Source organism: Lissotriton helveticus, chromosome 3_2 (genome assembly GCF_964261635.1).
Source record: "Lissotriton helveticus chromosome 3_2, aLisHel1.1, whole genome shotgun sequence".
Taxonomy (NCBI): Eukaryota; Metazoa; Chordata; class Amphibia; order Caudata; family Salamandridae; genus Lissotriton; species Lissotriton helveticus.
In genome coordinates this window covers 405,949,653-405,976,656 of record NC_136062.1, presented here as the reverse complement: position 1 = coordinate 405,976,656, position 27,004 = coordinate 405,949,653, and the positions used below count along the sequence as shown (strand labels likewise).

Genomic DNA, 27,004 nt, shown 5'->3' with positions numbered 1-27,004 from the left:
CATTTCAATATAAAAAGTGAATAAACTTTGAAATTAGATTCAGAAAGACTTATTGAACGAAGCTTGGTCACTCTTAATTTAAGACAAATTGAAACTCCACCCGATTATTCTCAATTTAAACTGAAGTGATGTCTTAAATCTGCCTGCTGAGAAAACAATACAAGATTAGCCTTCAATTGGAACTGAATCTGAATCGTGCTACACAAATCAATAAATGCTCGCATTCTGGCTGACCAGTCAAAAGCCTGAGAATAAAACTTTGAAAAACTTCAGATATTTCTTTAGTGAATTTTGGGTTCCACAGATATCTCTGAAACACTCCTAAGATCATATATTTGACTGACACATTTTCTCAATAAACCACAAAAACGAGGTCAGAAAAAAAGATATTTAATTCACGCCAAAAAAATCTAAAAAAATATACCTCTTGAATATGCAGACATAGATATATAACATTATGTACAAAATAACAAGCTACAGCGTAGTGAACCATACTCTTGCTCAGAGCAGCCACAGTTTAATTTTCGCCTTCCACGATGGCGTTGATCAGGGGGGCGCTTTGCCCGGGTGTCCTCTCCGGAGGAGTTCTGTCATTGTCTGTTGCCCTGCTGCTGTCACAGCTTCCCATTCTGGAGACTTCCAGGCTTGTTGCGCTACCAGTCCGGGAGCGGTATGGTGGCAGACCTGACCGTCGCGAGGATTCTGTGTCGGAGGAGTACGGTGGTGGGGGTAGGTCATACCATGGTGGTCTGCTGTGGGCAAAAGAGAAGAGTTTATCACAATCCCTTCCAAATAATACAGCCTAAATACTTTTTATGATGTCTTTTAACCAGGGCTTTAAGTGGGATGAAAAAAATGGGGGGTTCTCATAAAGAGCGTGGCAATGTAATTAAGGGCGTGGCTTAAAACACATAAGCTAAAAATCTGTGTTTAGCAAAGAGTGCCGCCCGACTTGTCTTTTTGCTGTTTCTGTCACTGCGGCCAGATATGTTACCGCAAGTAATACCTACAAGTCAGGACTATTGGCTTTGTCAATGGTTGTTAGTTGCATAAGCCAAATATGAAGCAACTATGGCTTTTATATTATATTGAAAAAGCCTCCACTAACAGCCCTAGTGCCACCATGACAATGTTCCTTCTCCTGAGTCTCTAATTATATTCAGACTGTATTATGGCAATATTTTATATCAGGGTTCGACTAAGTCACGAAAAAAGTGGCTGCAGACTGGTTGGAATATTCCTCTCCGTGCTTCAGTTCCAAACATCTCCGACTACTACACTGGCTTCTGATAGCAAATCGTATAAAGTATAAGACGTTGTGCTATGTGTAAAAAACCGTGCACCAGACTGGTCCATTATGCATATGATCTCTCATCCCTCCCTTCATCCCCAGGAAGAGCCCTGGCTGGGTATATTCAATTTTCTCACTATTCCAAAGGTAAGATTGGCAAGACAGGGAGGGAGGTCCTTTGCCTTTCTGGAGCCAAAATGATGGAATCCTTGCCACTTGTAAATCTTATGTGATGTTCAGGAATAGTCTTAAGACCTGGCTCTTCCAATTCTAGGTTTTGCTCTGCTCTTTTTCGGCTGTTTATTTATTTATAATCCTTTGAGCGCGCACTATCTCCATACAGGTATCCTGGTGCTGTAACCTCTAATTAGACAAAGAACAGACAACTACTGAGGACAGCCAAATCAGTAAATTAGACTGGAAAGTGCCAGGTTTTTTGGCTTGCCTGAAATACAGTAGGTCAGTTGTAGATCTAAAAGGGACTGGTAATTTATTCCAGAGCTTGGCTGCTCTACCATAAAAGCTCTTTTCCAAATTTTGGAACGCAGATAAGATTTGCAATTGCTGATCAGAAGCTCCGCCGAGGAACACATCTTTTTCATCTTTGCAGGGGCAAGAGAAGGGTAATCCAGAGAAAAAATCTCTCTTTAAATGATTTCCCTCCACTTAGAACGCTCACTTGGTCTGACATCATTGACTAACTTCTGTACTAATGAAAAGTGAGCACTGTGAGCACGCGCACATGATGTGCCTGCTGTCAATGCAATCCGGAGAAAAAAAAAACGGACTGCCTGTGCCAAGGCGTAAAACAGAGCCCGATAGAGACCCGTTCTGAGGCCTCCTTTAAAAAACTTCCAGTGCTCTGCACTGGTGAGACCCGGCCCACTTAAAGCCCTGCTTTCAACTAAACAGTATTGAACACCTCCAAAAACATATCTGAAATGCACATTGTCACTAACATATTTTCCCTATTTTGCAGGTGCGATAGTTCTGATTATTCCAGGTCTCCAAAGCAGGGGAGGCAGGTATTATTAATTTTAAATGTATATTGTATTCATAAACAACCGTTTTCTTCTCTTCTCTAAATTAGATTAGCAGCGCCACCATGTGGTAGACTGTCATAAGTTTATGCCAATGAAGTGCTCATGCTGGTGCTGAGCACCATAAATCACCAGCTCAAATTAAACACTGGATGGTTTGCCAAGGTAATGCCATAACTACGGTCCCCTGTAGTGGCTGAAAGGTGACATGAAGCACTATATAAATCTACTTAAAAAATAATAAATAAACAATAGTCTTGAACCACTGTAAATAATAGCTGTATTCGTTTCTCACAACGTAAATGTACTCATTTACCACACTCAGGTATAAGGCCGGCTAGCTCAGGACCGATTTGTATACAATGATAAAGAATTCAGAATTCACAAACATACTTTTCAGTAGGAGATTCTCTGCCCAGTGGATGTCACCCAACTTTACATTGATTTAACTTCACTGTTATAAAATTGACTATTTTATTTATTTGGTGTCTGCATCTCGTGCTTTTTACTCTTTCATGTTTACGTACACTATACGACGTAGTCAATGCTACAAAACGGATGCGACAGAGGTCAGTGTGTAATCTGCTCTCCAGTTCAAATTCTGGTAGGGCCAATTTGACTTATTATCACAACCCTCAGATCAACAAGGAAAACATTACCTACCTGTAAAAATATAGGCGAGTCTTATGTGTACTACAGATTCACTGGCAATGTGTTATTGTGCCACCTACAGGTTGCGTTTGGGATGGCATCCTGTTTTCATCAATAGTGAAAGAAATGGATATTGAAGGAACCGCTTATTATGGTTACCCAAAACCTACTATATCCCATACAGCAGATGCTGGTCTCAGACGGTTATACGTCAGTACAACGCGATCATTTTGGTCGCGGTACTTTACAACACGGTTTTCACAACGTTACAACGACTTGCGTTGGAGGGCGCTGGATTGAGGATTAATTTAATTTTCTATTCCAACTCCAGCCCACGTAACAGTAGGGAAGGTGTTGGAATAGAAAATCAAACTATTCCTTAAGCAAGAGCGCCATCCAGCGCAAGTCGTAGTAATGACTTGCGTTGTAATAGCTGCGTCGTAAAGGTCGCGCGATGTAAACACCGCGTTGCAAAGGATTTTTCCCGTCTCAGACTGTCCATTGCCCTTACACCAATACTGGGAGGGGATCAGTAGGAACACTGACTCCGCAAGGCTCTTGTTTGCAGCCATCTGACCGCTCAAGGAGGTAGGGAAGACCAGATGTGAGACTATAATTTAAAGAAGATATTAAACTATTACCTGTCGGTAACATTTATTTTCCTTTTGGCGCATGAACAATTATAATTTTTCATTTTGTGAAGTTTCAAAGCTGTACTAAACACCACATGTGCAAGGTAGTTTACTGTTATTTGTGTAGCGTGCTGCAACCAGTAGTGTCATCTTCTACAGCCAGGCCACGTTCAGCTAGAAGCAGGATGACCTTGCAAGCATGACTGGTAGCGCGGGTGGTGCAGACTGACTAAATTTGGATACAAAGCGTAGGCACCCACCTTGTACCAGCTGAAGAGTGCCTTGCCTCTTTATGGGCTCCTTGGAATTTAAATTTACCGCTTCTGATAATTATTTCTATCAGTGATGCCTATATCTGGAATATAACCTCCTGATGTTTGTTGCTTCCTTACTGTGAATCACATCAAACTCCCAAAATGCGAGTACCAGACTAGACAGGATTAGATAGACGGTTCTTTGCCTTAATGAAGTGGCAGACTGGATGTGGCATAATTGCTTGAAAATAAGTGGAAGCAAACAGGCGTGCTACTACGCGGTAATCGACCCAGTTGTGGGGTCCCCGCTGCTGGCCGGAGCAGTACCGTACTTGGCTGGCCGGAGGAGCTCGGTGCCCCTTGGCAGGCGATCAAGTATTTGGGTTTTTGCTTGGATGGTAGGTTGACTATGGCTCAGCAAATCACTAAAAGCTGCATGCTGTTTTGGATTATACAGATGTTTATAAAAGATAATATGGCTCCTCCCTCCTGATACCCCAAACCTATTGTGCAGTCTTTAATTATATCCAGACTGTATTATGGCAATATTTTATATCAACTAACTCACGAAAAAAGTGGCTGCAGACTGTTTGGAATGTGGCGGTCGTCTACTGTGCCAGATTCCTCTCTGTGCTTCAGTTCCAAACATCTCCGACTACTGCACTGACTTCTGATAGCAAAACGAATAAACTATAAGACGTTGTGCTATGTGCCAGACTGGTTCATTATGCATATGATCTCTCATCCATCCGTTCATCCCCAGGAAGAGCCCTGGTTGGGTCACTGCAATTTTCCCACTATTCCAAAGGTAAGATTGGCAAGACAGGGGGGAGGTCCTTTGCCTTTCTGGAGCCAAAATGATGGAATTCTTTACCACTTGTAAGTCTTAAGACCTGGCGGCTCTTCCAATTCTTGGTTTTGCTCTGCTCTTTTTCTGCTGTTTATTTATTTATAATACTTTTAGCGCGCACTATCCCTATAGAGGTATCCTGATGCTGGAACCTCTATTTAGACAAAGAACAGACTGCTATTGAGGACAGCCAAATCAGTAAATTAGACTGGAAAGTGCCAGGTTTTTTGGCTTGCCTGAAATACAGTAGGTCAGCTGTAGATCTAAAAGGGGCTGGTAATTTATTCCAGAGCTTGGCTGCTCTACCATAAAAGATCTACAGCCCTGTCTTCCTTTCCAAATTTTGGAACGCAGATAAGATTTGCAATTGCTGATCAGAAGCTCCGCCTAGGAACACATCTATTTCATCTTTGCAGGGGCAAAGAGCCCTTGCTTTGAAGAGCTGTAAGTAAGTATAATAACAGTCTGTTTACCAGATAACCTGTTATTCCTAACAACAGAGCGTTGCAGTAGTCAAGCCTGCTTAATATAACACTTGCAGAATCAAACTTTTAGCTTGGGAAGGCAGCACTGGCAAAAGTTTCCTTACAATCCAGAGTAGCGCAAAGGAGGTAGCAGCAACGTTATTAACACGGCTCTCCATGGAAAGCTTATTGCCAAAGATGACCGTGGTCGGTCTCTGAGTCTGTCATCATTTGTCAGTGGCCAGAAATTCGTAGAAAGTTTCATGGGGACTCTATTAGCTAAAAAGCTAATAAAACTCAGTTTTGTCCCATTTTAATTTTAAGGAGGTCTTGTCTAGCCAATTGACAATGTTGTTCATACAATTGTGTAAGGAGTCTGAAACATCAAGCTTATTGATTTTTGTAGACAGTATCAATTGTGTGTCATCGGTATAGTTTATGAACAACTTGTTTTACACTTGCACTCACAACTTGTATCAGCATTTTTTCTGATGTTGCGTGCTCCAGGGTGTGCCTTCCGTTAAAGCACTTCAATATGATCATAACAAGCGTGCCCCCAATTGGGTGACGTCCCCTGGTCACAGCCTTATCCCCTCACTGGGTTGCAAACTTTTTCAAGAAAAAGTTTGCAACACCAAGAGGGGATAAGGCTGTGACCAGGGGACGTCACGCAATTGGGGGCACGCTTGTTGTGGTCATCAGTATAGTTGACATGCCTGATGTTATAGGATTTAATAAGAGGCCACAAATAAATGTGAGAAAGAATAGGGCTCTATGCAGACCCTTGTGGGACTTTAAAATCAGAGCATTGAGACTCAAGATAAGAGCAGTACAGGGGTAAAGAAACTGCTTGCCAATAATCTGACAGGTATGAATACATCCAATTCAATACTGGATCACTATCTCCACCCATAGCTAGTCTTGCCAGTAGTGTTTTGTGATTGGTAGTGTCAAAAGTGGCTTATAGGTCGGGTAGTATCAGTACCGTTGACTGACCGCTACCCACTCTCATCCGTAGTTCCTCCAATGACAATAGTTGTGCTGATTCAGTTCCATGCCCTGGTCTAAATCCACATTTCTCTTCTTCTAGGAGTTTGTCTACATTTAGTTTTAAGATTTTTAGAGGTCTGTAATTTCTAAGAACCAGAGGGTCTGCAGAGAGCTTTTTCAATAGGGGGATGACTATAGCCTTATCCAGGCCCGTAGAACAGAATCATTCCAGTGATTGGTTATGTATCTGTAGTATCGTGGAGAGTAACTCATCAGCCATATCTTTCCAGACTCTGCGATAGAGGATCTAGGCATGAGCCCGAAGTTGTAGATATTCCTTTTGCTCAAAACTGGGAAACTCTATTGCGGTATCCCTGCGATTTATAAATCTGAACAGAATATAACAGGGTAGAATCAACAAGCCACCCTCATAGACGGAAAGAAAATTGACGGAATACGTATTTAGCAACAAGCTTTGCATCACACCCATATGTTAATTTAAGGTGTGTGTGTAAAAAGTAAACATAAACAATATTTTTGTAGTTTGTCGGTGTTTAGACTAACAAAACATTTCGAGTTTACAGGTTTTTGTAAAGAAGGATTTAGGGCCATATGTATCAAGATACCCATTTGCGAATCTCAAATAGCGATTTTTAAGAAATCGTTATTTGAGAATCGCAAATGGGTATGTATGTACTAAAATCGCATTTTTTTGCGATTCCTTAGAATTCCTTAATTGCAATTAGCAAATTGCGAATCGCAATAAAGGAATACTTTCCCATTCATTTCTATGGGCCAGGAGGCCCATAGCAATGAATGGGAAGTTATTCTCAATTTGCGATTCGCAATTTGCTAATCGCAAATTGAGAATAATTTCAAGGGTGCAGGGGTGTCCAAAGGACACCCTGTTGCACCCCTGAAATATGCATGGGTGCACATGGCACTTTGAAAAATGCAAAAATGTGAATTTTTCAAGGAATTCGCAACTTACCACCAACTAGAAGTTGGTGGTAATTTGCAACTCCTTAAGGGCATTTTGCTAATTTTTTTTGCTACATACATTGCATTTAAGGAATCGCAAACTTTGCGATTCCTTAAATGCAATTGCAAAATAAGGAATCGCAAATTTTGCGATCCCTTATTTTACACCAGTTTTGCTTCATAAATTCCATTTAGCAAATTCGCATTCGCAAAGGCCGAAATTCTGTGAATTTCTGCCTTTGCGATACATATGGCCCTTGGAGAGTTCCATTTTGGGACGCCCTTAATGATCTAACAGGGGGAGAACTATCTATATGAAAGAGCGGCTGGCTACTAATTGGTGCCGAATGTTTTGTAAACAAACGTAAGAGAAAAACAGCCAGGACTGCCCAGTCCGCCCACAAGCAGGAGGTCGGGCACTTCACTCTAGCAGGGTGCTGGAGCCTGGAGGAGACAGGGTCAAAGAAATGTCCCTCGGCCAAACGAATGGAACTAAACACTCAAATAGATGGGATACCTGGCATGGGCTGCTGGGGGAGGGGCTTAGGGAAGGATTCAAAGTAAAAACCGCTGGGAGACCTCAAGGACAGATGCACTAGGTGGGTGATGCCCCCCTGTCTCCTCCCGCAGACCACTAAGTCCCCTGAGGGAGCACACAAGATGCCAGGGGCGGCCTTAGGCATGTGCAAGCTGTGCACCTGCACAGGGCCACCAAACCTCAGTGGCCACCACGCCAATATATATCCTTAATATAAGAATCCTCTGAGGATGGATACATATTTGCGTGGTGGCCCCTCGCAGGATTTGGCGGCCTCCGGCTCTGTTCCACTTCCAAACACCCTGAACCCCCCCTCTTCACTGGCCTCCGCGCTCCGCCCGGATCCCCTCTTCCGGGGCCCCCATCTACGCTCCCTGCCCAGGGCCGTTATGAGCCTAGATCCGTGTAACAGGTTTTGCTTGAGTGGGGGTAAGGTGGGCTGTACTGGTCTAATATGTGTATATTCTTTAAGACTTCAAAATCCTCCTCTGTACGGTTTTATATCATACAATTTCAGATTGGATTGACAGTTTTTTTAAGCTAATTCATATTTTTACTTTAGGCTAGATGTGTATTTTCACTTATTGTGTGTAACCAGAAGTGGAAATTTTGAAAGAACAATATAAGTAAAATTAAGCAAAGAAATGTCCAGCTTTGTTTTACTTTTTCCATGTTTTCAGAAAACCATTTTCACCCTCAGAAAGTATGTGTTACTCCTAGAAATGTACGAGTAAGTCACTCCCAACCCCGGTGTAAGTAATAAACACTTTGTGAATCAGGACTTGATATTCAGGTGAAATTCTCAGCGCCGCTGGTGAGGCCGGGATGCTTTTTGGTATCAACAGAGAACTAAGGATAGGTTAAAACCATTGTTAACATGAGATGGATCTGATAGGAAGAGTTCTCTACTACTTTTTTAAATATCACAGATAGCCAAGAACCTACCTCTGGTCCAGCACAGCCTCAGAGTAGGATGGTGGTGATTCTGGCCCTGAAGGCCTCTGATAGCCCTGCCCAGACATGTATTGGACACCATTATTCACGTTGTAGGTGACGCTGCAGTGGTGCGGGTGGTCAAGCACCACCAGCCGTGACAGGAGCACAGGGTGCTGAAGCCGGTGCACAGGCAGCGTCATGAGGTTGTTGCGTTTACGTTGATGGTGCAGCACCAAGGCCAAGAGGGCCACCACTAGCACAAAGATGACCGAGCTGCCAATGATGGCGTAGGTGATGCTGGGGTAGTACAGTAACTGGTTCTCTGATGTCACGTAATCCTGGCCGCTGCCTACCTCTGTGGAAGAGAGATGAGGGGATGAGTTTAGCTGAGTATTAAAATAATGGCTTCATCAATAAATAATACAGAATTATACTGTAATATAGCTATAAATATCCATTACAAAGATACAAAAATAATAATGATATATCATTATAGTAATATTATGCAGGAATACTCAGTCATTAATATACAGAAATATTACAATGATGCTCATACATAACAGTGATAATGTTCAGTTGTAATGATTTTATCTTCTGAAAACACAAATATAAAGAAAAAATAAAAGCAGGTCAAAATACAATCAGCAAAGATGAAGAATTATTAATATGAGGTGGTTGTTTAACAAACTATATTATTAGTAAAATTATATTATTAAAATTATAAGTAGGTTTAACGTCTGGCCCCTTTTTGAGGGTGCTAGGCTGGACATTTGATTTCTGAGTAGAGATATGTACGAAGACGTCTAATTGTGCTTTAGATTGTGGAACAGGCCTTGGTTTGTTGATTTCTAGTTGTGCTTCAGATGTGGAACAGTCCTTGGTTTGTTGATTTCTAGTTGTGCTTTAGATGTGGAACAGCCCTTGGTTTGTTGATTTCTAGTAGTGCTTTAGATTGTGGAACAGTCCTTGCTTTGTTGATTTCTAGTTGTACTTTAGATTGTGGAACTGTCCTTGGTTTGTTGATTTCTAGTTTTGCTTTAGATTGTGGAACAGTCCTTGCTTTGTTGATTTCTAGTTGTACTTTAGATTGTGGAACAGTCCTTAGTTTGTTGATTTCTAGTTGTACTGTAGATTGTGGAACAGGCCTTGGTTTGTTGATTTCTAGTTGTGCTTCAGATGTGGAACAGTCCTTGGTTTGTTGATTTCTAGTTGTGCTTTAGATGTGGAACAGTCCTTGGTTTGTTGATTTCTAGTAGTGCTTTAGATTGTGGAACAGTCCTTGCTTTGTTGATTTCTAGTTGTACTTTAGATTGTGGAACTGTCCTTGGTTTGTTGATTTCTAGTTGTGCTTTAGATTGTGGAACAGTCCTTGCTTTGTTGATTTCTAGTTGTACTTTAGATTGTGGAACAGTCCTTAGTTTGTTGATTTCTAGTTGTACTGTAGATTGTGGAACAGGCCTTGGTTTGTTGATTTCTAGTTGTGCTTCAGATGTGGAACAGTCCTTGGTTTGTTGATTTCTAGTTGTGCTTTAGATGTGGAACAGTCCTTGGTTTGTTGATTTCTAGTAGTGCTTTAGATTGTGGAACAGTCCTTGCTTTGTTGATTTCTAGTTGTACTTTAGATTGTGGAACTGTCCTTGGTTTGTTGATTTCTAGTTGTGCTTTAGATTGTGGAACAGTCCTTGCTTTGTTGATTTCTAGTTGTGCTTTAGATTGTGGAACTGTCTTTGGTTTGTTGATTTCTAGTTGTATTTTAGATTGTGGAACAGTCCTTAGTTTGTTGATTTCTAGTTGTACTGTAGATTTTGGAACAGTCCTTGGTTTGTTGATTTCTAGTTGTACTTTAGATTGTGGAACAGTCCTTGGTTTGGTTCTGTCTACTTGTGCTTTAGATTGTGGAACAGGCCTTGGTTTGGTGATGTCTACTTGAGCTTTGGAATGTGGAACAGGCCTTTGTCTGATGATGTTTAGTTGTGCTCTAGATTGTGAAACAGGCCTTGGTTTGGTGCTGGCTTAGCGTGCTTTAGACTGTGGAACAGGCCTTGGTTTGATGGCGCCTGATTTGGCTGCAAGACCTGTAGTTACTAGATTACACCTTCACCTAATGAGCACGTGTAAGACTCTACTATGACATGCTCCACTAACAGGGGATGGGGGTGCGTGTGTAAGTGTATGTGTGTGGGTGCCCATATAGCAATGAAAGGTTGTGAGGTTCTGCTGTCTGCACATATATATATAGACAAATGGTCACTGAAGAAAATTGTTTCAAGAACCATTCCTATGTTTGAATGCACAGAGGGATCCCTCACATTATGCTTCTCAGGCCCACGTTATGCGTGGTGGAATGTCATCCTGAGCTAACACATATGAAATTATGCCAATCGCGATCCCAAGTGTCTCTAGGCTGGTAATGATCAAATCTGCAACACCAGACCCAATCACTTCTGGCCCTGAGACACTGCACAGAGTGGACAGGAGCTGTGGGCAGGTGCACAGTCAGTCTCTTGCCCGAGCCCTGCAGCCACATGGGGGGAGTGGACAATGCAGAAGCGGCTGTGACATCGCACTCCTGCCATTTACCACCCGCCACCGCTGATCCATCTGCTGACACTATCCACCTGTACTGAGCAGGTGGCACATATCTGCAGGCTTCTCCCCGAATTAGGAAAAACTGCACACAAATGCACCCAGTTCCTGCAGTTATTACCCATTTTGGGAAGAAAAGTTGCAATTGGTGGAATTTAGTCCTGGGCTAGTGGCCAGAAATTGAAATGTTGGTTCCCAAGATTCTCTGCAACACTTAACATTAGAGCTAAGCTAGAGTCCTTATCTTGACTGTTGCATCTAATTCTGGATGATGCTTCTCCAGAAGGAAGAGGATAGGCGGACAACAGTCCGTAATTGGGATGCGAACATGGTACAAGGTCATCAATTGAAATCCTATTAAGGGAGGTTTGAGAACTGCAATCAGTGCAGTCTCAAAATAAAAACGCAATGAAACAAAGTGATGTTCTGGAATCATAAGGCTAGCTAGACACGGTCATGGACGTTTTGGATTCTAGAACCCAACAGATGTTCTGATAAGCAAATTTAAGCAAAGACAACACACGAGTACTATCTAGGTTCAAATGCACAACAAAGTGCAAACAAACGAAAAACATGAGAAATGGATTTCGTCCTTTTCAGCGGGTGAACATTTTAAATGTAAACAAGAGTTGGATCTACGTCAGCATCCAGGAAGTGCAGTCATATAGAACCGCCACCATGACTCCTCATATCTAGGGCAGTGGTTCTTAACCTTTTGACTTCTGTGGACCCTCACTTAATCCTTACTGAAACCCGGGACACCCACTTAATCAATATTGGAATCCAAGGACTGCACTCAATCATCACTGGAAGCCGGGGACCGCGGCCTAAGCATTTTCAATGTTTTGAACCACAAAACAAAACACACAAAAATACAGATATGAGATCCTTAATAGAGACTCACAGTGAAGACTCCTTTTAGTGGTAGGACAGCTGGTTCTAAACTACACAAGGACTGGGTGCTACACACATTTTCAGAAGACAGTTATGTAGACAGGGCTCCTCACTAATGCTGTACAGGCAGTGCCACAAAAAAAAGCAGACAGGCCACCGACAGCAGGGGCGGCTCTAGGCTCATGGCGGCCCGGGGCAGGGAGCGCAGGTAGGGGGCCCCGGAAGAGGGAGTCCGGGTGGGGCGGAGCACTGAGGCCAGTGAAGAGCGGGAGGGGGGGGTTGGGGGTGTCAGGGTGTTTGGAAGTGGACCGCCAAATATATTGGTGTGGTGGCCCCCTGGGGTTTGGTGGCCCTGTGTAGGTGCAAAGCTTGCACATGCCTAAGGCCGCCCCTGCCGACACTACAGAACAGTCCTTAATGATCACACCCCAACCTGACGGGTAGAATCCGTGGACATGGATAAATGAGGCATACACCCAGCATCCTTGACTCACCGACCATTTATTGACAAAATCGTCCCTGGCGCGACATTTGAAGTACACCAGTTTTGTTATGTTAAGACTTTTTGCAAAGCGTGCTTATACCCATAGAGGCGTCTTGGCGCTGTGTCTAGAAGCAGTCTCATAGCAACCGAAGAAGAAAGGACCAGTGACATTAATGGATAACCCCACTCCATCTGCGGACTGCTGTGTCTTGCGGAGAGCTGTAGACTGCGGTGTCTTCAGAGCCGTCCCAGATGGAGGATGCAAGCAGGCCATACATCTGAGGGGCTCTGATGCTGAACCAGTCACATTTACTAAGCGCGGATCCATTCTGCACGCAAATGGCCATCTCGCGGTATTGATGAGGTGTTAGGGCTGTCAGCGCTCTTATTACGGCGCATTAGATGCCATTTTGTCATGATTACAGCCATGGGATGCGCAGCGCGGGAAGGCTGTGGGCGCCATCCGTCACACGCAGAGCAGCTGGGTAATGGGACCACATACCGTCCCACGGTGACGCGTGTGAAGGGCGGACGCACGCACATTCTGTTCAGAGGGCTGGTGTCAGGCGGCATTGTGGGCCAGCAAAGCAGAAATGGGGCTACCAAGTGTCGACAAGATCACTCAACAACAACAACACGACAAGACCTGGGTGATTAAGTGGTATATAAGAGAGGGGTCCCAGACAGAGAACTAATAATTACAGTTTTAAACAAATATTGCAAAGCAAACAGATAAATGAATGCAAAAAGATTTATTTCAAATTTGCATTATAACCATTCATTGGTTGAAATTTCATCAACAATCTTAATACAAAATTTTGTATATGTGCCCACATACACAACAAGGAGCTGAGGCGAGCTAGGTGGTCTACACTAATTGATTTCTGGACTCTATAAGAGCACAATACCGTGGACCTTGGATCAAGGAATCACATAAACATTGGTTTTGAGTTTTGATGAATACCGATCACGAACGATTCTGACTATTTCCCTATTCCCTCTTTAACCTTGGCACTTTCCCTCACTTCACCCCCCCCCCTCCTTGTTGTGTATGTGGGCACATATACAAAATTTTGTATTAAGATTGTTGATGAAATTTCAACCAATGAATGGTTATAATGCAAATTTGAAATAAATCTTTTTGCATTCATTTATCTGTTTGCTTTGCAATGGTTTGCTAAAAGGCGGAACCCAACTCAGCACCTCTGCTCAACCAAATACTCCTCCGCAGCCCTTTTTCACGTCGTGGCCACGTTTGCTTCTTTGTGTGTCTGAAGTTCAGTAGGCCAATAATGTCCAGTAATGAAGCGCCAATCAGTGGTAACAGCACATGCTACCTTGCAGAAGAGACACATGGGGAAGGGGCCCCAGGGGTGCTCGTGGTCCACCGACTCTACAGTGTACCAGCAGGTAGAGGTAAAGAACCAACTCCTGGGGGTGGTGTGAAGGCCAGTGGCAGATGCAATGTAACACACCATCGCCTTTACTAGTTGAGCATCAGGTACAATGTCCCGCTAACACCATCACCCTTACTAGAAGTGTAGGGTAGCACCAGGCACAATGTTACATGTACACCATCACTCTTAAAAAAGGAGAAGGTTAGCACCAGGTAAGATTTACCACTCACACCATCCACTTTACTAAGGGTTGAGGTGAGCACCAAGTGCAATGAAACCCTGACACCATCACCCTTTGTAAAAGTGTACGCTAGCACCAGATACAATCTATTACTAACACCATCGCCCTCCGTGAAAGCTAGCACCAAATACAATATATCAATGACACCAACACACTTACTAAAAGGGAAGGTCAGCATCAGATACACTGTAACACAGAGAAAAATCAATAGCCAGGGCCAGTGGTATCATGCAATTCTTCGGCCGCAGCTTTTGCCCTATAATTAAGGGCTAGCCAATCATCTCTCATCTGCTGCATAGTCTGCAGATTTTAACAAAAAAAGAATTGTCTGTGGATCTTGCTTTGGAAGACCCCTTGCAAAGGTTAACTGGTCATCTTTCAGATGCTTTTAATGATTTCGTTGTTAAAGTTGTACTAATGCGGTGATGTTTCTACCCAGACAGTATTACCATCCGTAAAAATTACAAAATAACAAAGTAATACTGTAAAAAAAAAGGTTGCATTTTGCCACGATTCGCCTTTTGTTGCTGCATCATTTAGTCAACTTTGCCACATAATTTGGTGCCCCTCCCCCCTACGTATAAGTCCAGTGGCTCTGTCTATGGCATGAGACCAGTTGAAGAAAGCCCTAGTCGGGTACCAAGATTTCAGTGTAACCCTCATTCATGCAGAACCAGTCGATTGGTATTCAAGCAGCGGCCTGCAGTGAAACATTCTAACCCAGAGGACGCCGTAAAAAAGTTTTATTCCACTCTTAGCATCACCATTTGGCACAAATCTTAAAAGGAGAATCATTTTAATGGACTCAAATTGACCCTAAAAGTATATTTATGAATTGTGACCGACCCTATATCGCAGATCCTTTCTGATGGGAATATATTGAAAAGAAAATTCTCGGCCTGGGAATGGAAGATTAAATTTCTAGCAGGTACCCTAACTGGCAACCACAAGTGACTGAGGTGGGGGTCAAGAATCAACAATGCCCTTCCACGCTGGCAATGCCGCCCTCCTATCACCAGCTCTCTGTATGCCACTGACTGCAGGCTGCCTCCACCGCAGGTCTCCATATCTACCCCTCTGTGCTCTCGACACCTGCTCCGCACACTCTTCTGCTCTACAGAGCCTTAGTACTCCATCTTACACTGTCCATATCTCCTGGTGCCCCCCTTCCTACCACTGTATTCATGCTTTATTCAAATCACTGTTTTCATCCGAAAATCATCCGAATATACATTGCATCCCCCTTTTACTCCCTTTGTTGGGATTAACACAGGAGGACAGCACGCCGAGTGCAGCTTGTAAATGTAAATGTCATGGTATTTATAGAGCGCACTGTCACCAGACGGTCACCTTGCGGTGTCGCCTATTCGGCTTCCTGGCGCTGATACTCATACCGCTGTGGAACCCCTCCTGGCTTTCCGTGTGAAGTGTCCACTCCTGGGCACCCCCAGGGTGAAGCCAGGCATCCTTAGCGCTGTTGGGGCCGCTGTGGAGGTTAAGCAAGCTATTGCCCAGAGTTGCAGCGTGGGGCCCGTGATTAGAATAGGCACCGAGGCGAGAATTATCAGGTCCGAGGAAATTGAGCCCGAGACCCCGCCGAGGTGGGAATCGAACCCTGGTCCCCTGGCCAAACTCCGCATCAGGGTCTGCCGCTCTAACCATTGAGCCACACTCCTCCTCCTCCTTGGCAAGGATGAAGGTGCCATCCATCCCCACTGATTGCTTGAAAGACAATACCCTTCCTCAGTATGTGTTCTAAAGGAAACCACCCAGACACTGAAAGACAACAATACTCAAAAACATGAAAAGTAAGCTGCATCCTTATGAGGAGCTCTGACATTAGAGTTCAGAAGATGGATGCGAACATCTGCCTTGTGAGGCTGCCAATAGGCACCAGTCTGTCTCCAGACTGAGCCCTGGCGCGCGGCCACAGGGTGCCAGTCACTGGCGGGAGGGCAACGTCAGCAGAAGGCAACTCAGGCCCTGGGCCATGATGGAAGCCACACTGCCTTCACAGCTTCAAGTTCTACCGACATTCGAAACATGTTTTATTGTTTGTTTTTTTAAGTTTAGTAAAAAACAAAAATTTGCTTTTATACGTAAATACAAATTTACGCCATGAACTCGTAGGGAATTAGCTCCAACAGTTCGGGTTCCATGCCCAGTGTACTAACGAAGTGCGCTTCAGGCTGGCGTTTCATTTCAACCCACAAGCCTTTCGCCTTGGCCTCTGTCTTCCTCCTTTCATTCTCTTTGACACGCTTCAGAAAGCTGTCTCTGCTTTTTGAATGCTTAATATGTTCAATGCGCACGTTTATTCTCTTGGCAAGAATTTTGCCCTTGACTTGTTTGTTTACAATAATGCCCGCTGCATGTTGGGTGACGTTGAATATCCTTCCAGTCTTGCCACGGTAACACTTGTGCGGCATACCCTTTTGAATTGTTCCCATACCCTTGATGTCCACTATGTCCCCCTTCTTGTAGATGCGCATGTAGGACGCCAGAGGTACAACTCCATGTTTGCGAAATGGTCTAGAGAACATGTAACGCGTTCCTCCCCTTTTTTCCTCTTGTGTACGTCATTTTGGCGGTTTACTGGAAGATGGCGAATCTTTAGTACTCTTACTGAAAAAAATGAGACTACAGATATATTCTGACATAACAATATATATAATGAACTATGAAATACATTTCAGAAAGGCAGAAATGAGCGCTAAACCACCAGCAGAAAAACCAACAAATCCATTATATCGACTTATTTTATTATTTACCATCAAAAAAATAATTCACCATAAGCCCCCACGTGTGAGATGAGTCGTTCTCACCCTCCCAAACCCCTTATCTGCAGCTACATCTGACAAAATTAATAACATTTATTTTCTTTAGAGAACATCTTGTTTTGATGGGGCTCCAAAGTGTGCTTATTCCTTTATTCCATATATTTATTTACTCAAGCAGGAATCTCTCAAAGTGTTGGACAAACAGACCAACACAACAGGGCCACAGGGCAGCCCCTTACAGAGAAACTAACAAGTAACTACAGCAAGCAATACATATAAAACACAATCAGAGAGTCAACAACAGTCCTTGCAGAAAGCGCTTATGGGCAGCATTTAGAATATAAAAGGATCAGAGAGGCCTAGAACCTTGTGTAGGGAAAGAAAACACAGAGACAACAAGTCACTCATAGGGAAAGATGGGAAAACACTGTTTTAAGGTTCAAGGATATATATGAGTGAGCCAAGACATTGGTGAGAGACACAGGGGAATGGAGGGATTTTTCTGCAGCGTGGTTCTTAACCTTTTGACTTCTGTGTCCTCCCATTTAATCATTATTGGAATTCAGGAACCCCCAATGAGTGTCAATAAGAAATTCAGGGATCCCACCCTAAGCAATTTTGATGATTTGAAACACTAATCATTACACAAAGATACGTACACAGGCATTCATCAAACAAAAACATAATTGATGAAATAATGTATTTAATTTACAAATAAAAATAAAACAGCACAACATTTTACTCTTAATTGGAAGGTTAAAGCTTTTCTACATTCAATTGAGGTCATCCATCGTCCAAGCGACAGTCTGTTTCATAAAGTTTTATTGCTTCCACAAATCAATCTGGGATAACCCACTTAATGTCACATTCACAGGACATTTTAAAATGTTCAACTTTACATTTTTGTGCCTTATTTATATAAACTCTATTAAGCTTCTAATGTTATTTAATTTTCTAAACAGCCATGGACCCACTGTGTAGGCGCCGTCGACTCCCAGGTGTCCACGCACCATAGGTCAAGAAACGTTAGTCTACGGGATGGAGGGGGGAAGAGGTAAAAGTGGAGGTATGGGAGGAGATGCCGGGAGATAACCAAGGGATGGAGAGGAAATCTGTCTGGACTGGCCTCCACAGCTTACCCAAGGTAGGCTGTGGAGACCAGTCCAGAGAGAGTTTATAAAACGAAGTTTTTGCCCTTGTTTCCCCAAATTGGGTGAGGTCTTCTCAGCATCTCAGATCAACTGGCAGAGATTACAAACGGGAAGGGGCAGCTTACAAGAAGGTTGTTTAGAGGCTTTGCAGGATTTGAATCTGTTGGGTTCTAGTTTTAGCTTGTTGATGCGTTCCAGTGGAGACTTTGAGGAAAATTCTGAGTTCTGAGGTATTTCAGATGTAGCTTTCGTAGGCCATAGAAATGATGCCCACCAGCCTGAACTTTATTTTGTCTTCTTCTGGTAGCCAGTGCAGCCCAGTAAGCAGTGGCAACTGGTGAACAGTGAACGTGGTGGGGTGTGATTCACTCTCCGGAGTGGCAGCCTGCGAGCAATCACACAGATAGTTGAGCCCGATCCAAATAATAGGTGCTGGTGAGTGGGAATATTCTAAAAAATTGAGACAAGTATTCCATTTTGCAACACAGTTTTATAAGTAAATTGTTTAAGAAGTCTTTGCTTTTGAAGACACTACTAAGGGGGCACACTAAGAATATTAGTATTGTGACGCAACATAGCACCCCAGCACCCTCTGGGGATGGGTAGGGTATCTACTCACTGATACCCCTACGAACTTAGGAAAAGGAAATGAAACATGGTCACTTTCATATAACTTTTACAGAAGAATAGCTATAAAGCCATAGGTTGAACAGGCAGGTTAAAAATCTGTGCGTGCAGCTTCACGTGTCTCTTTCTATCGGCGGCCATATTGTCTGCTGTGTTATTTTGCAAAGCTACAAACAAGATGGCAGCTGGTAGAAAGCTGTGATTGAAGTCGCAGCCGCCAGGCAGTAACTGGGTGAATATAGGCTGGTCTGTCTAATGGAGAAATTACCCGTGCACAACATATCTAATAGAATGCAAAGGACATTGGAAACGGGCTACGAGGGCTGGTTTACCAATAATCCTTGGGTGAAAAATACAGGAAGCGCTCTGGTGGGATGTGAAGGTAACACCTTCAAATGAAATGAGGGAGTGGACGAGCATGAAGTACTTAATCCCACTCGTTTAGTAGGGCGAACAAGAAAGGGAGGGACTTACTCAAGAAAGATCAGAATTGTGCAATAAATAACGCACAAATGAACCAGGCAAGGCCCTAACAGACATGGGCCAAGGAAACTGGAGTACATTGAGCTCAAGCATCACAAGAGAGCTTTCACAGAAGAGACACTGGGAGGAGCCACAAGCTATCTTAACGCACTGAGTGGTATAAATTCAGAAAGACAGTTAGTGGACGAATCGGGCATAACAAGCGTATGGGAGAACTTTGGGCCCCAGTTAGTAGTTGGTTTGAGAAGCTGGGAAATGCAATAACTGGAAGTTTTGCTTGAATATCACGGTTACCTAAAAGGCAGAAACGGTGGGAAATAGGCAGAATTTTACATTGTGCACAACAAGAAAAAATAATAGTAACCATGGCAGCAAATACGCTCAGGCTTTAGTGAAAAATTAAATTAAAATCAAATTAAACCCGGACAAGACCGAGCTGGTCCTGACGGGGGGTGGTTGCAGTCCCTGGTCCCCTTCCTTCTGGCCCTCTTCCCTTGGTTCCCCCCCCCTTCCAGCCCTTAAAGTTAAAACTTTGGGTATCTTTATTAATCCTCAGCTCACCCTCCACACGCAGATCAGTTCTGTGGTGTCTGCCTGTTTCTTTTCCCTCCGGACCATCCGGAGGGTCTCACGTTTCTTTTCTGCTGCCGCACTCAAGCTCATTCTCATGGCCATGGTGCTGTCGCGCCTTGACTATGGGAATGTTATCCTCAACGGTGCCCCGGCTTACCTCATCCACCGACTCCAACTGATTCAAAATCAGGCGGCCCGCCTGATTTTTGGGCTCCCCAGGTCCAATCACACGTCCCCCTTGCTTAAGTCCCTCCACTGGCTCCCGGTGAGGGAGAGGGCGCTCTTCAAGCTGGGCTGCATCACCTACCAGGCCAGATCTGGGACCGCCCCCTCCTTTCTGTGCGAAGCTATCTCTCCATATTGTCCGTCTAGAGAACTTCGCTCCACTCACCTGGCCTTTCTGTCAGTCCCTCGTTTTAGGAAACAGAAGGCCGGGGGGCCAGATTTGCTGTGCTGGCTCCATCCTTTTGGAACTCACTTCCACCTGCCCTTAGGATGTCTCCCTCCTATCTGGAGTTTCGTAAGCAACTGAAGACCTTCTTGTTCTCCAGATCTGCCGCAGCTTAATCCGCTTCCCACTGATCCTCGGCTATCTAGCGCCATGAAACCGTTTTCGGTATAAGAGCGCTCTATAAATATTTTAAAATTCAAAAATTCAAATTCAAAGAGGACTTGGAGCTACGTTTGGTTGAACTGAAACAGGACTTGGAGAATATGTTAATTGATCATATCTAAATATACTTCGAGCTGACCTCAGCAAAGACGTTTTGGAACTGAAATCCAACATGCAGTTCATAAATCTACGTCTTGAGGTTATGGTAGGTCAACTGAGAAGAAAGTAGGACATGGACTAATGTCTACATACGACAACATTTCACTTGGAAACGTGGACAAAAACATTCCTGGACATATGTGAAGAGCTTGAAATGAAACAAAAGAGGCAAAGTCTGAGTAAAGGGTCTCAATGAGGAAACTGAGGGTAATATCATCTACACTCTTCCAGAGTGTTTTATAAAGAGGAACAAGGATTGCGTGTTGATATCATTAAAGCTCACTAAGTTTGCAAAAGCCAACGATTTGTTCCTTAGCCAAGGCTCACACAGCAGTGCATGCGCATACAGAGACGTCCAGTATAAGAAAAGCTGAGGCCCACGGAAGAGTGGAGGCTGAACATAGGCCTCCGTAGAATAACAGAGAACAGAGCGGAACTCGCCAAAAGGAATAAAGAGTCATTTCAATTAAACACAGTGGGAGACCTACACTGGAGTCACGGTCAGGTGTACTTAAAAGTTATAAAAAAATAAGGGGGCTGATAATGTGCATCTCAGTCCGGTCCAAAAGAGACAAAAAATTAAGTGGCTGTTGCTTCTTTTTTTTTTGTAAGTGGTGGGCTATCAGGCAAATATATCGACCCACTTTCAGGCACTCTAAGAACACCATTAGGCGCGTAAATCTAAATCACTCAATTCTGGTCCATTATAAACAGTGTTTGTAATGGGCCACGATTAACTCCTTAAGTGCTGCCGTCGGCCAACGGTCGTCACGGGCACTACCTCCCCAGTGCTGCGTGCGACCGCTGGACGTCCAGTTCAGCACTGGATAATGGACAGCGCAGCACTGGGGAGGTCTATTTACGAAGCTCCCAAGGTGTTAAGAGCTCTGGAGTTGAGGCTGATGGCAGGGGGTGTTTCTCATACTGCCTTTTGTGTGTAAAAAAAAAACCCCAAAAACCTTTATATTTAAAAAAATTTACTTGCCTACTCTTCGACCTCTCCGGTCCCACAATCCTTGGCAAAAAATGCTCAGGGCCAGCTCCCCTCACCAATCGAGATTCTGCTCTCATGCTGTCAACCAGAGTGAGAGAAGCACCAGGATTGGTTGGAGTGGGCTGGCTCAGCGCTCCTACGGACCTGCTCACCACCCAGCTGTCTAAGAAAGCCCGGGTTGGAGAGGTTTAAAGTGCACATGTCAGACTGGCCATCACGACACAGCCAGCAAAGTGACAAGCACACTTTAAAATGGAGTGTACCCCACTCCTCCACCCCTGCTGGCAGTCAGCAGTAATGGCCCTGCGCTCAGCACTAGGCTGAGGCTGGCCAGCTGCACTGAAAAATAAAACGGTAATAAAATCATTTTATTACCATTTTATTTTTCATGTATGCTGTGCTGGCAGCAGGATGGGCGACACTCCTCCGCCCGAATGGAGGCACCGCTGCTGAAAAAATGAAAACTAAAGCTGAGAGCAGAAATTCATGCCATGTTTGATGGCTTAGAGCATGTAATAATAATTTATGGAGTTAAAATAAATTAATCCGAGTACCTGAAAATATCTATTCCTAAAATAAATGGAATCAGTTAAGAGCAACTTGGCTGGGAAGGCTTCAATAATGCATTTTTTAGGGCAGGAGTAAAGAAATGAACTCAAAGGATGACTGGCAGCTCACTGGCCAACACTACAACACCCAATAATGGAAGAGGGGAGTAGGTGGTGACCTCTCTTTATATCACAACAAAGAAGCAACCAAGTCTTAAAACTGAATGTCCTGCCTGGGTGACTGCATCTCATCTGACAACTATTTAAAAATCATACCTGATAGATATGCAGAGGGAACTAATGAAATATGTTCTGGGGATAAAGAGAGAATTAATAAGAGACTCTTAAGGAGAGGAGGGGTAGGCTGCCCGGATATCCTGAAATGGATCAAGCAGCAGATATTTCCAGGTAATATCAGAATAGGTTGTCAGAGAAACCGAAAAGAGACAGATGATGATATAGCAGAGGTGGGATATAGCCTGAAGGAAGAAAAGTATACAAAAAAGTGATGGATTGACTGAGGAAGCAGCACAACCTTGAAATGTTCACTTAACCAGATCTGAGAGAATAGGTATTGAAATATGGGACAGTGTGGCCAGCGAGGGTCAGTTGACTTCCTTTCTATCAACTAACATTACAATTCTTTGCAACCCGCACTTCTGTGTAAAATGGAATAGGGGGGCGTAGAGTGCGGTGCGAGCTCTCGATACCTTTAAGTATTTTAGAGAACGCTAGGAAGGCTACAGCATTATATAAAGATTACAACACTTAACAACATCAAGGCCAACTTCAGTCTAATAGGGAGGCCACTGATGAAGTCTGAGGCTTTCCTTCTTCAAATTAAGCACTGGGTGTGACACCATCTGAAAAGTAGCCTGCACTGGTGAGGTGATGGCGGGGCGGAGTACCAGAAATAATAGAGGACATTTGCTGCCAACACAGAAAAGAGAATGTACTCATGTCTCAGCTAAGCACTGCTAGAGTACCTTGCCACAGCGAGTGGGGAGGAGAAGCCACTGGGACACATGCCCAGGCCCAGTGAGGAGACCACTGCACAGCCCTACCACAGGGAGGGGAAAGGGCAGAAGAGACTGAACACTGCTCTCAGATATCCCAGTATCCATGTGGACTACTTATCATTCGAGGGGGAGAGACTTTGAACCCCCACAAGGAGCACTGGAAAGCCCAAAGCTGCCAAGACAGCTGAGAAGAGTCAAGTGAAAGCCATGGTAATAGGACCAAAGGTAGACAAGCATCAAGCAAGCCACACAAAAGGCACAAGGAGAAGTGACTGTCTGACGCCACCCCAAGCGAAGAGATAGCGCCACACACCACCACGTGGTGAAAGGCCATGAATGCAGGGGAAAGGAGCAGGCATGCAAGGAGCCAGCAGAAGGCACAATGTCATGGGGCACAGAGACAATGCAAGACTGCACCAGAGATCCTCTGGGAGAGAAGAGGCTGCACCAGACGGCCACACGCCAGCACGGAATGGCCACCATTAGCCCTTCATTGAGAGTGACACATGGAGTGACCGACCCTGCAAGCATGCCCGAACCTAAGCAGGACCAAGTGTCGCAACGGTGCAGCCTCAAAGCGAAAGCACTACCTGGTCGGAAGTATAGAAGAGCGTGCCAAGGTGCCACATTGCGTAGAAGTTGTAGAGGAGAGGAGAGTAACACATTGTTACAGCGTGAACAACAACCAACATAGGTATGCAAGAGAAAATGGAGAAGAGTGATAAGACAGAAGACTCATACCAATACTGGAGAGGACAACCATCAACACAAGCCAGCCACCAGGGTGCAGAGACGACACTAGAGATAGCTCCGCCAGAGAACTAACAGTGAGCCACCAGCAAGCCGCAGACTGTTTACAGGCCCCACGCTTCACAGTGTGACCGTCCAGCCACCTATCACCGGCTGCTTGACATGGATGGCATCCCTGCTATCACCTGCACATGCCGAAGAAGAACTGCAAGTGGCTACGAAGTCCCTGCAGTAATCCTTACTCCAAGCAAGATATTGTCACCTGTTGCCTAAGTTGTTAGATGGTAAGTTCTTCATCATTACCAGGTGCATTAGCAGAACCACCTTAGGAGCATCGCACCACCACAGCAGAGCTGTATGCCTGCAAAACAACCAGAAGTAAACATCCCGGATGAATTCTAATACTGTGATGCCCAGGGAACCTGAGACACGTCGAGGAGAGCAAACTCGACCCTTGGACCATCCAACCTTGGGGTTGCACAAGACTTTGCCACGGCCCTGTTGGGAGTTCCGCAGCGACCCCCTTGCGTGGCCTAAGTGAGACCCTGCACAGCCCACCCAGTGCTGTGGCAATCCGGGGGCAAGTGCCATGAGGGTAGTCTGGGCTGATAGGAAATCCCAGCAAGAGAGATGCGGCTGCAGCAGCTCCACAACAGGCACTGCGGTCACGGACGGAGACTGATCACCCAAAGACTATCTGATGAAGGCCTGTGCACTTAAGTCCTGATGGCAGGAGCACACAGACCTCTAGACAACCACCCTTTGCGGCTGCAAGAGTGACTTGGATGTGGTCCTGTTGGCAGTTCCTCAGCGACGCCTTCCCACGGCCTACGAGAGTCCCTGGCCGGTCCACACAATCCCGTGCCAGTTCGGCAAAGAGGGCCTCACGGAAATTCCTGTGATAGGGGAGTCCTGGTATGAGAGGGAAGTCTGTAGCTGCTCCACCTACGGGCACTGGGAAGCACTTAGGCCTTCAAGGAAGACTCCCATTTCATCAAAGTCATCTTCAGTCTTTGCGGGTTTGCTGTCCATAGAGCCAGCGCGCCTTCAAAGAGATCTCCGCAGAGGACGCCTCCACCGCTCCGGATGCACCTACATACAACTTTGTATAGAGTTTCTACACCCTGAGACCAGGCCAGTCAGAACGCATCGCAGGGGTAGACTAAAACCTAACGGTCATAAAGTCGAGATCCAGTATTGCCCATCGGACGGCCTGAAGAGCCGCAGTGGTGCTGTCTTTGGTTTGTTAGTTCTTTCTCGCCGGTTTGACTTATTCATCTCTTTTCCACTAAAGTATGGGCGGAATGTAGTGTCCTGATGGACACTCTCTAGTATCCCAGGAATGTGCTTTACCTACGCTCTACACCCACCCATTACAGGCGTCACTGGTCAGGTGCTCCTGCTATTAAAAGGGGCGGGCGCACGTGCCCTGGACCAGTTGTGACTTTACCACTGTGTCTATTACTTCTTAGCATGTGAGCCCAGCACCCAGTCTGCGCTTGCAACGGATCAACAGAACATACTCGTTGAAAAGAATGAGTTTATAAAACCAGCATCTTGTAGCAGCCATAAAAAAAGCTGTGCTCATAATCCGGAAAATTAACTGCTTCTTGAAGGCGAACCTTTCTGTCTCCATTTCAAATAAAATCAATTAAGTGAAAGATAATTAAAGCATTGCAGTTCGTAGAATGGCTTAGTATGCAGAGCGCCTAGGAATTAAATGGCTTTTTTGTGCAGCTGCCGCCGCAGCTTCCCCGGCTCTACTCAAACAATTTTAAATTCAAAACCCCAAACTAAACATGCAAAGCAGAGACCTTGACACGGTGGCTGACATTTGTGAATGAACTAGTCCTCTGTGCCAAGTACTAGAGATGTGCTCAAGTGGAAAAAAATACTGGTAACTGACCCCTCCCCTTGACCTCTTAAAATGTTATTGAAATAATCTCTAGACCGTTGTGCGCTTGTAATCGCCCCCATAACACACAGATAGCGCCTTGAAGCTGGAAGGGCCACAGTGACAAAAATACACGCAATTCAAAAATTCATCTAAATCATATGATGGAGCCCACGTTCAAATAAACCCGAGGCAGCATAATGAGCTGCGCCTTTCTGAAGAGCTACAATTAGAATAATGAATATGCATGAGGCCCGGCAAACGACAGCATTTAATTAAACTTGTAGCAGGCTCAGGCTCCACGCACGTTTTTTGTTTTATTTTTACCAAATTTGCAGAAAACATGACGCATGCCCTGATTAAAAGATTGCAATTTAAATTACATTTTTGCCCATTATTTATATTTTTGGGTGGAGAAGGGGAGCGCAGATTCAGAACCTTAGGAACTGAATATATTTACAATTAAAAAAAAAATTGGCACAGCTCAGAGAATGATGGGAGATTGGTTGCCTAGTTGCATGTTTAGAATCTAAACATGCAACTAGGCAACTGATCTACCATCTAAACTTTAGATTTTACGTAGATTTTAATAATGGGTTGAGCTAATTTGTATGTGCGCACAGCTGTGACTGAGTACAGGGGTACATGTTGATTTGCCCAGGGTAAGACAATTTGGTGTAGTGGGGAAGCCACGATTAAAAGACAGATGTTTAGGTTTCACAGACCACATCCCCTGGAACCCAATCTAATCCTTGGCTTCCGTTATTATTGACATGACAGTGCACGGCGTGACGTCATAAGATATATAAGATGGGACTTAGTGTGAGGTATCAGATCTATGTAAGAGAGGTGGTGTTGTATGTCGGCGTCAGCGCTTAGGTGTTGCTAGTGTGACGGCGACTAATGAAGAAGTCTTATGCCGTACGAGTGAGCAGTACACATGCGCCACCTATAAATTTGTTAGGTTTACATATAGTTACAAGTCGTTGTAAACCCTGAAACACTGCTCGGTGTTATAGAAAGTTATCCGTTAGGTGTAAAGTCTGGAGGAGGACGGTGGGACTAGTCATAGATATGGAAAATTAGAAGCTGGTTGTACGCACTGAAGTAGTGTGGCGGATTGGTCGGTTTTAGAGAAAGTTATATGTAAGCTGTGAACTCCCGTGCAGTATGGTGGGAGTTAT

The 27,004-nt window shown here is 44.4% G+C and overlaps 1 protein-coding gene and 1 pseudogene across 2 annotated transcripts in view; both read right to left on the bottom strand.

Moving 5' to 3' along the window:
* Nucleotides 1-374: 374 nt before the first annotated feature.
* LDLRAD3 (low density lipoprotein receptor class A domain containing 3) overlaps nucleotides 375-27,004 on the bottom strand; it is a 498,268-nt gene continuing 471,638 nt past the window's right edge. For both annotated transcript variants that reach the window (XM_078684328.1, XM_078684330.1), the window contains 2 exons: nucleotides 8,637-8,982; nucleotides 375-752 (listed from right to left, as the gene is read on the bottom strand). In XM_078684328.1, coding sequence (XP_078540454.1) covers nucleotides 518-752; nucleotides 8,637-8,982 — 581 coding nt within the window. In that variant the 3' untranslated portion in view covers nucleotides 375-517. The remainder of the gene's footprint in view (nucleotides 753-8,636; nucleotides 8,983-27,004) is intronic.
* On the bottom strand, nucleotides 16,341-16,812 carry LOC144826039 (large ribosomal subunit protein eL21 pseudogene; annotated as a pseudogene).